At 36.6% G+C, this 9,952-nt stretch overlaps 1 protein-coding gene across 1 annotated transcript in view; it reads right to left on the bottom strand.

The window, feature by feature from the left end:
• Positions 1-783: 783 nt before the first annotated feature.
• LOC136358097 (CD226 antigen-like) overlaps positions 784-9,952 on the bottom strand; it is a 49,417-nt gene continuing 40,248 nt past the window's right edge. The window contains 2 exon segments of the mRNA XM_066313987.1: positions 784-855; positions 9,352-9,464. Coding sequence (XP_066170084.1) covers positions 784-855; positions 9,352-9,464 — 185 coding nt within the window.

Genomic DNA, 9,952 nt, shown 5'->3' with positions numbered 1-9,952 from the left:
CTCCCTGTCCAAGTCCTTAAAAGACAGTAAAAGGTAATGGGTGAAGGTGCTGTGTATTCAGCAATTACTTAAATTGGATTGTGCTTAGAAGCCTATATATTAGAATCTGCTGGAGAACTGGTGCTTTTGAAGAAAATGGAAGTTTCACTTTGCGAAGATTTTTACTGCCTATGCAGTTCGACAGATTTTTTACAGACACAATTAAAACACATATGAAAGTAACTGAGGTTTAAGTATGATTAAATATAATTAAAGCATTTTACAATGTCCATATTGTTATGAATATTGCAAGCTGTAATGGAGACAATATTTCCCTTTTAACTGAATGTAAGCTCAAAAAGTAATAGGCACTCTAATATGAAGAAGTTAATCTTTTTAAATATCACAGTTAAAGTCCCAAAGAATTAATTTCATTGGGGTCTTTTGTTGCTTTGATACAGAAATCCTCATGAGGTTCAACAGATTTACTATGTTCTCTTACAATCCTGAGATTGTCAAGTGCATTAATATATTTCACAGTAGATACTTTCTTGTGAGAATATTTGACATGAATGATCTTAATTTTTAATCAGCTGACACATGGTTTTCAGTCTTCTTTAAAAATTGTATGATAGCAAGACAGAGTGGGCATAGAAAATAGCACAAAGTTAATTGGCTGGTTTGGCAATTCCATACCAATAACCAAAATAAGGGTTTCAGTTAAACATTTATTCTCATCACTGCTCCTATACTTAGAGCAGAATAAATTGCATAAAATAAAATTACCCTTGTGGATGTTAATTGTCACATTTCCTGAGTTTCCATAGATGACGGGCTGTGACAGAAGATATCCAGAACCACTTTTTCAAAATTGTTCTGATTTGAAAACAAAGAAAAACAGAAAACACATTAAAAACAGTATTATGACTTCTTACCAAAGAATGACACATGCTAACCTTTTAATTCTTTGAAAATCATAATCATAGAAAGGTAGAGAAATTTATGAAAGGAAGTGAAAAACGTGGTGGGATATTGACAAAAATGAAAACAGATTCTGTAATCTTTAAAAGGATTAGGAGAAACTGGCAAACAAGCACACAGCACTGGGCCATGCTGAGTAAAAAACAGTTTCCCGTAGCATTCTATTTCTTCTTTATCAGGAGCTGGAAACAATGTTGTGTGTTCAGTCTAATTCCCAGCTCCAAGTTACTCTGTACAAATGGACTGAAGCGTGATGACCTCATTTTCCTTAACCTGGCTGGAAGAACCCAGTACCAGTCCACCTAACATGAATTATGCAGTACAGAAAAAACAGTATTTTGCACAACGCACCATCATTATTATCACACAACTTTGTGGAACTCACTGCAGTCAGATATTGTCAAAAGTTTGATTTAGAATATTTCACAGCTCATTGAATTCTGGGTGATATCTTCCTCTATGATCTATGTATGTAAAAATACATACAGAGGTGCTCAACGTTTATTTTTGTAATTACAAAATGTTTTGACAGAGTTCTGTAGGAAAGTTCCTCCCATTCTACCATTGTTGGGTAAATGATAGACATTTCAAAAAAAATAATAAATGTCTGCTTAAGACAGTTGTATTTCAGAGGGAAAAAAAAGATATTAAAAGAGATTAATTTTAATATATGCAAATATTTCTAACATACATTCCCCTTTTCAAATACACATATAGATATCAGCACAGAGAAAAGTATTGAAGAAAGAAAGATACTGTGCTTTTGTTTATATCTTAGTGTTATAAGCTATTGATCACTTATATCATTTTATAAAGTTTACTAGTTAATGCTACAAATTAATTATTTAGTGTAACAATCTAATTGAATAAACTGTTAAGAAATGTGTTAAATACTCTTTAGAACCACTGAGATGCTTTTCTAAAATTACAAAGTTGTCTTTTTAAGGAAGCATAAGGTTAGAAGAAATACGTCAACCATGGCTAGTGATTCATATTAATTATTTTATCTAACTCTACAGGCTAACAATGTGGATAGTGTGGAAATAATCTCTGGAAGCTTGTGTTAGATAGCTTTGTACATTTCCTTTGGTATTTCTAGCTCAAACATTATATCCTAAGTTATGTGTAGGGATATATAACTGCAAGTCTATAGCGCAGATAGTAAGGTAAATCTGCAGCTTTATAAATCAAGCCTAATGAGAGCCAAGAAATTAGTCAGAGCAGTGGCATTAGTCAGTCCTGTGGCACAGTGGCAGCCTGCCCCAGCAGTATCTGAGCTCACACAGCTGAGGCTATCTCAGTGTTCCTGAGACTCTCCTGCTTTAAAGGAGCTGTTGGCAAACTCATCACTTGTTTGTGATGAGTTATGGTTATCCAGATGCTCTTCCTCTTCTCATAACTCTGAATGCATTGTACTATTAGAAAATAACAACAACAACAAAAATAAGGTAGGGAAAAAGCAGATACAAAGACCCTCTTGGTGGAGGAGTATCCTACTAAACCCTGAAGGCTCTTCTTCATCCTAAAAATATGAGTTGTTTCTGTGCAGGAGGCCAGCTTCAGAGGGCAGGGGAGAGAGTGTGCTCACTTGCCTGATGCAGGCTGGGAGAGAACTGGGAAGGATCTCCCATTTCCTGAGGGATTTGTCAGGTATGATGCTGGATAAACCAACACTGCATGTGGCAGTGAAAAGCCTGGTCCAGTTTAGTGTTTGGAACTAAACTGCTGAGGGTCTCTAGCCTCAGGCTGGAATCTGAGGTATCAAAGGAGCAGTGGTCACCCTGAGCCCACACACACCCTGACACTACACCCCAGCAAGGCACAGGTGTGAAGGTATGTCTTGTGCTCAAGCCCAAAATAGTTCTCCAGGAATGCCTGTGTTTTGGAAATGTCTTTTATGTTGCCTTACTTACACCTTGAACAATACAGTCTGAGAACTTGGCAGACAGCTTCTCCTCCTGGGGTCTGCAGCCTAAAAGAACATTTTTGCACCTATCTTGTAGACAGACTAGCTGGGTTTGGAAATAACCCTTAGTGTCAGACTTACAAAGCTGTTCAGAGGATTAACTCCTATTGAGCATCTCAGCTTTGAAGGAAATTGCACTGGGGTGTACTCACTGCGGAAGAGTTTCAGCTACTGTAAATAAATACATTGATCTGGAATTTCACAGAGCTCCATAACAGAGTACATTTAAAGGATTGTGAGGCACGTAAAATTTAAAAATAAATTTGAAAAATCAGAGTCCTGGTGCCCTGACATCTTTATGATTACAAAAATAATAATCATCATCCTTAAAAAAAAAAAAATCAGAAAAAGGCACACAAACAAACAAACAAAAAAAATCTGCCCCTAGAAATTAAACTGGTGGTAAGATCAATCCTCTGAATCTGAAATCTTTCCTTGTTCTGAAGTAAGTTTGCTTATTTGAAAGTCTGAGGAGCAAACTAACAAATGCTGGTAGCTGCTGTGCTTTGGCTGTTCTGCCTGCTGTGTGTCCTTGGTGCTCTCCTCCTGTCCCCTAGTCCTGGGATAAGACCTGCAGAGGAGACAGGTGGTTAAGTTGCACAGTATAGTTAGAAAAAGCTATTTTTGAGCGTTCTTGAAAACATTTAGGTGCCTAACAGAGAAGGTGGCTGGGAATTTAGGTCAGGTGGGGGTCATAAAGGGGGTTAATTGCTGAACTACCCTGCCAAAATTGGGGGTGTGGAGGAGTCTAGATTCTTGTGTTCCTTGGTGGGTCCAGCCCTTAAACCAGCCTGTTTCCTCACAGAAACTTTGCTTTACCCCAAGGCACACAGCCAAGGGAGAGCAGAAGAGAAGCAGAAGGAGCAGTATCATGAACACATTACAGAGAAGTTCTTTAAGGTAAAGGAATGTGTCTGAAATGAGAAAGAAAATAACATGTTCTAACTTCCACCTTCTTTCATAAACTGTGAGTTTCTTTCTCATCCTGTTGTTCCAGACTCTGGTGTGGCTGCCTTTCCCACATTCAGCAGTGTTTTTCAAAGAGATGTGAATTTATACCCTTTAAAGACTTACTTGTGCTATTAATCATTGAGTATTCCTTTGAACACTGAATTTAAACATTTCCCTTTTTGACCCAATGAAAAAGATTCATTTTATTATTATGGAAAAGGTTTTAATTTTCTTTAATTTCATACATTCATTTTCAAATCACAAAGACAGCAGTTACCCTAGAATACCCTTCAAGGTATTCAACACTCAGTTTTTTAATGGCAACACATTTTATTATATTTATTTCCTTTCAGCAAAGTTTCTAAGACTTTAAAAAACCCATAGAACTATTTTACAGTTTAGGTGGTATGCTGAGCTGCTTGGCATCCATGGTGGGGTCATTTTGCTTTATTGATTCCTTTTTCCTCCCTCTTGAGCAAGTGGTACAGCATGAAATAGCACAGTAACTGTTCAAAATGAAATTTCCAATTTACACTTGATGGAGTTTATTCAAAAGAAATGAAATGATTTCCAAAAGGAAAGGACAAATCTATGGGAAATATTGAAATTAAGCAGCAATAAACAATGGTTTGTTTACACTGGAAAGTCTATTTACATAATCCAAACAGCAAACAAACTCTTACTGGCTCCCAACCTGCCAGACTCATAAAATATTTAAAGAGTTCTAATATTGCATTTCAAATTGAGCTTTTGGAAATTTCTCCTGTGTGTAGCTTACTAGTTTTTAAACCAATGAGAATTATGATAAGTTTGGGGTTGTTTTCTTTTTGGTTTTAATTTGTCACTTGTTCAGCTGCTGTTCACTGATATTACTATGGTACAAAAATGAAGCTGTTGTTTTGGGATTGTTTTTTGAAAAAAAAAATAACATATTGTTCTTACTATGCTATGTGTGATGTGATTTTCCCTGTGGACTATCCTGGTAGAACTAATATGTTTATGGAATTTGAATTAAAACAGATTACATACCTGCAAAGGAGTGCACTACAGATTTTGTTTTCTCTTCAAATCTCAAAAATGAGCAACTGTTTTGAAAAGACAAGCTGAAAGTACCAAGAGAGAAAAGAAATAAGGGCAGTACCACAACTAGTCAAAACAATCTGGTATTCCAGATATTTAACCTCAACCTCTCCCCTTATTTAATCCTCAGTAAAGCAGAGATGTATTTTGACTGTCTCTAAAAGCAGTAAAACAATACCATCTCCTCAGCTTATGGATGTTTGTGTATCAGGACTCTAACTGAGACCTTCTGTGTAATCAAATCCATTACATTGTTGTTTTGGCATTTTACTGTCAGGGGGATCATAAGAAATGACCCAATGCTACAAGGTTTCATTTGTAAGGCTGTGCACAACTTAGAATTATCTGCTATGGCATTTGATAACTCAGGAAATAAACCAATGTGTTAGTAGTACAGTTCTGTGTATCCTCATCAATTTCACGCTCAAGAATTTGTATATCTGAAAACCTTCAGCAAGTGAAATTTAAAAAAAAAAACAAAACCAAACATCCATTGCAATGTGTCCTTGTTCAGAGTACAGAAAACCAAAACAAGATGTTTTTAATGGCATACAACATTTTAAACAGTATAAGTCTTCAGCCTAAATTGAAAGGACCCTTTAGTTTAGGATTTTAGATTTTTAGCTGAAGTGTAGGATAACCACATGATGCTATTATTGCTCAAATAGTGAAGAGAAGCCTTGTGTCCATGTTGCTCTCAGAAGAATCTTGGCTCCTGTTTTCCTGTGCACGTGAAGAAAGCTTTCCACTGGAGAGGGCTGCGCAAAATGTGCTTTTCACTGTCAGGCTGTGATGCTCTTCCTAGCCAGCCAAGCAGAACCCATTCCTGATTTGTAGGCAGACTCATGATGCCTTCAACACTAACCCCTTTCAAAAAAGAAAAACAAACAAAAATCCCCAACACCATATCCAGCAGCATTTTTACATATGCTTCAAGAGAAAAGTGGAATCAGGCATAGGTGGGCCAGGCACACAGTTTGCAGTATGCAGACATAGATGATTATCAGCTGTCATGGTAACACCTTCATTTACTGGGATTCTGTCCTCAGTAATTCTGCAGATTTGTAAAAGGCCGAAAGATGCATAGATCCTAATTCTCAGGTCTGCCTTCTAGTTTTGTTTGTTTAAGGATTTTTTTTTTTCATCTGTTTGTTCAATTTCTGTGTGACTTCTTCTGTAGGTTTCAGCAGAATATATACATATGCACACATACAAATACATATGTATGTGTATTGTTTTGTAAATGTTCTCAGTCATGCTTTCTTCTGCTTTGCATCATTTAATCATATACCTTCCACGTTCTCATTTATTTTTTGCGCAATTAAACCTTATAATAAATTATTAAATATAACCTGACAGTGACAGAGTCTTGTTTTGCTTTCTTCTGGGCATGGGGGGAGTGAAGGGGGTGAAGGAGTGGGGGAAGAGACCATGGGCTACACTTAAATTGCATTCCCAAAAAGAAAACACTGATATTACTGTGGTGAGTGGCAAGAAACCACAAAGCTGTCAGATACCAGACTGCTGTTCATACTTTTAAATCTAGGTTCAAGGAGCCCTGATACATGTGCTTTTGTCATCTGAATAGCACTGTTTGCCCGGCAGCAAAATAACACCTCCTGTGTGGAAAATCATTGGTATTTATTATTCTACAGAGCTCTCAATTTGACATGCAAAATCCATGAACATAGACAACATCAAACACATTTTCTTTCTCGCCCTGTCACATAGGCTTCTCATGCACAGAGATTTCTCAAACCAAATTAATTTTATGTAAACATATGCAGCTCCATTCTGCACATTAGGGCTGTTCTAAAATTGATACTTAAGAGTCCAGCTATTAGGTAAAAGTGTCTCAGTTCCAGAAGGACAAATAGTTTCTAATCCTGCATATAAATTAAAGGATAGGGTAATGCTGCAGGCTGCAATATATAACACCAACACAGCCTGGGTCATGTCACTGTCATGCCAAAGCAGCCCAGGCCATTCCCAGCACAGCCAGTCTGAACTTCCTCTTCTTGCCAGCACAGAAAAAGTCTATGCTGCAAATAAAAGGCTTGTGCTTTGATTACTTCATTCTTAAGAAAAAACCTAATTTTTTTTCTTATGTTTTTGTGAGACATTTTTGCTGCTGACATAAATCTCCTCTGTCTGCTGGAGTGATGATTCTTCTCCTTTCTCAGCTGTGTACGCCATGAAAATTGCATCTTCCGTAACCGTAACAAGGAGGCTAGAAGAACATTAAAAGGGAAAGAAGGGAAAAAAAAAAAAAAAAAGTAGTTGAAGGACTTTTCTCAAAGCCGCTACCACTTTGAAAAAGCAGAATTTTTTTTTTTCTTCAGATGTTCATTTATTGTTAGGAAGTATGAAACCATCAATGAATATGGGGGTTTGTCTTCTTGTTTTCTGTGAATGCATTTCAGATTCAAGTCATATGAAAAGAAAAGAAGTTGCAGCTTGAATATGTTTCCCAGCTGTCTCACATCTGGCCCCAGGTAAAGCATCAGTGAAATGCCCCCTTCCCCTCACACACACGCTTCAGATACTGGCACAGTCTCTTCTACATCCATCTTAAAACATGAATTATTCTGAAGCGATTGACTATGGTAAGAATTAGTCTTTTTATTAAGACAACTTAATGTTACAGTGCCTGAGTGAGCTGGTGTGGAGGAAAGGTGTTTTCTGAAGCAAAAGGCCACACCCTAGCCTAGGGTCACTCTAGGAAGGGCTTCATCCTGGTACTAACAGTGACCCAACAGTCAGAATGAGAGAAATCAGCTTTATAAGGACATGTTGTCAGTGGAGCTTATCACTGGGTCACACAAGAGTGAGATCTGAGAGGTGGTCGGTGGTAAGCCATAGTCTCAAATCCAAATGGGGTCTCACATCCACCGTGAAACACACATTTCCCTAAACACACCCCCAATTAAGGGTATGAAGAGACAAGACATAAGCAGTGAAATTGGCTCCTGTCTTTCCATTTTTAAACTTTAGGGCTTGAATAGGATTATTAAGGGAAAAAAAAAAAAGACTCAGTGTTCTGCAGTGTTCCAAAACATGGTCTATTACAGTACAAAATAAAAAAAAAAATAAATAAAAAAAAACACTGAAGCACTGAAACAGCTATCCTAAAGAATTGTAGTGAAGCTGAACTGGAAAAAACAGATAAGACAAAGAGCATCATAGAATATATTTTTTTGCCTCAGTTTTACAAATGATGACTTGGGGAAAAAAGACATTAACAAAGACACAAATAATAAAAAGGCTATCAAATAAAAAGAGGTAATTGGTTAATAACATGAAACAGAGTAGAGTCTCTAAATGTAGCTGTAAAGCATTAAAAGATATTTATCAAAAATAATGAATAGTAGTAATCATATTTTAAAATCTTCAATTTTTCCTGTCTATATAGTTTAAGATTAGACTATAAGATTCAGGGGATATGAAGAGTAGACACAGAAGAGAAAGATCTTAATAAATATACAGTACAAACCATGAGTAAGCATCATCTCAACAGGTGATCTTACCCAGATCTGAGTGGAGTACAAATCTTTTGATAAAGCCTCTGTGATCTTCTTTCTGAAGACACACATTGTAGTCAGAAACATAGTGGATGGAGGAAGCTGCATCATCCATGATAGTATAGTCTAAAAGATCTAATTCCAACATAATGCTGATATTGCTTACTTTCCTACTGAAACCAATAAATACAATAAAAATCTAGGTACACTTGCAAACTGCAACATGCATGAGATTAGCACTGTGTCATAAAAGTTGGAAAAAAACCCTTGATTCTAATACTAATACGTTGCCCAAAATTCCAGCAACCTCCTATATTTGGTAGGGGAAGGAATTAATTTTCTGCTCACTGTTTTTTTTCTTTGGAAAAAGAGAGATTCTCAATCAGACCACTAGAGATATTTGGCAGGGAAAACAACAAACTTAAATAATTGTTTAAACTATTACTTTCGATCCAGCTGTAAGCCTGGAACATAAAATCAGAGGACAAAAAATCCTAGAAGATGCAGAAGGCTTCAAGATATCGCCTGTCCTCTGTGCACAAAATAGGAATAGCAACACCTAGCTTGGTGTTATTCCTGACAAATCACCCTTAACATATTGTTTCAGCTAATACCACAGTAAGTATTTTTCTGACAAAGGAACTTCAGTAAGCCATTTTTTTCCCAATGTGAAAAAAAGGACAAAACCCAAAAAAAGTCACTTTTTCATAGGCTGTAAAACTGATAGGTTTTTTCATATTTTAAAATTTTGATGAGAAAATTCAATTTTTTATGTATACTTTTTTTTCATTCTGAGGGAGGTGTTAGGATGAACTATTAACAAATCCATCCTCACCTGCTTCAGTATATTATGAAAATTGATTTTTTACTCACCTTTTTGTGATAAGCAGTGGTGATGCAGAAGATCAGTAGGAAATCTAATACCAAAGCAGCAGCAGAAATCCCTTCAGCTATGTAGGAAATAATCCATTTGTGATCCCAAGTTGCTAAAATATGATTGCAATAAATACAATTGGTATTTTGTAAAAATATAAATCAGCATGAACTTTTTATGACAAACTAAGCAGAAAAATCAATGGTTATATAAAGATATTATTCCATATCAGCTCATGCTCGATATTTAGACTTTACAGCAATTTCCTCATTTCCAAAAAGCCTGTGTTATGCTGAACCAGCTCTTAACAAAGTTGTGACTGGGATGACCAAAGGTGAGTGAACACAGCACAGCAGTGTGAAAAAAAATAGCTACGCTTTGTATAATCCTTTTCTATCTCTTTCCCTCCCCTGGTGAGAAAGCAGTCCACACGTAAGTGACTCAATATATGGTTAATACAAGTTACCAGCCTATTTAAATTAATGTTCTTGGCTAACACAAAGCTGTGAGGAGTGGCTGACACCCCAGAAGGCTCTCTGAAGGCTGGCCTTTAGAAAGACCTCAGTGGGGTGGAGAGGTGGGCAGAGAACTGTCTGAAAT

This window comes from Sylvia atricapilla, chromosome 1 (assembly GCF_009819655.1).
Source record: "Sylvia atricapilla isolate bSylAtr1 chromosome 1, bSylAtr1.pri, whole genome shotgun sequence".
In the NCBI taxonomy this organism is placed as follows: Eukaryota; Metazoa; Chordata; class Aves; order Passeriformes; family Sylviidae; genus Sylvia; species Sylvia atricapilla.
The sequence above is the reverse complement of the archived record's forward strand: the minus strand, read 5'-3'. Positions and strand labels throughout refer to the sequence as shown.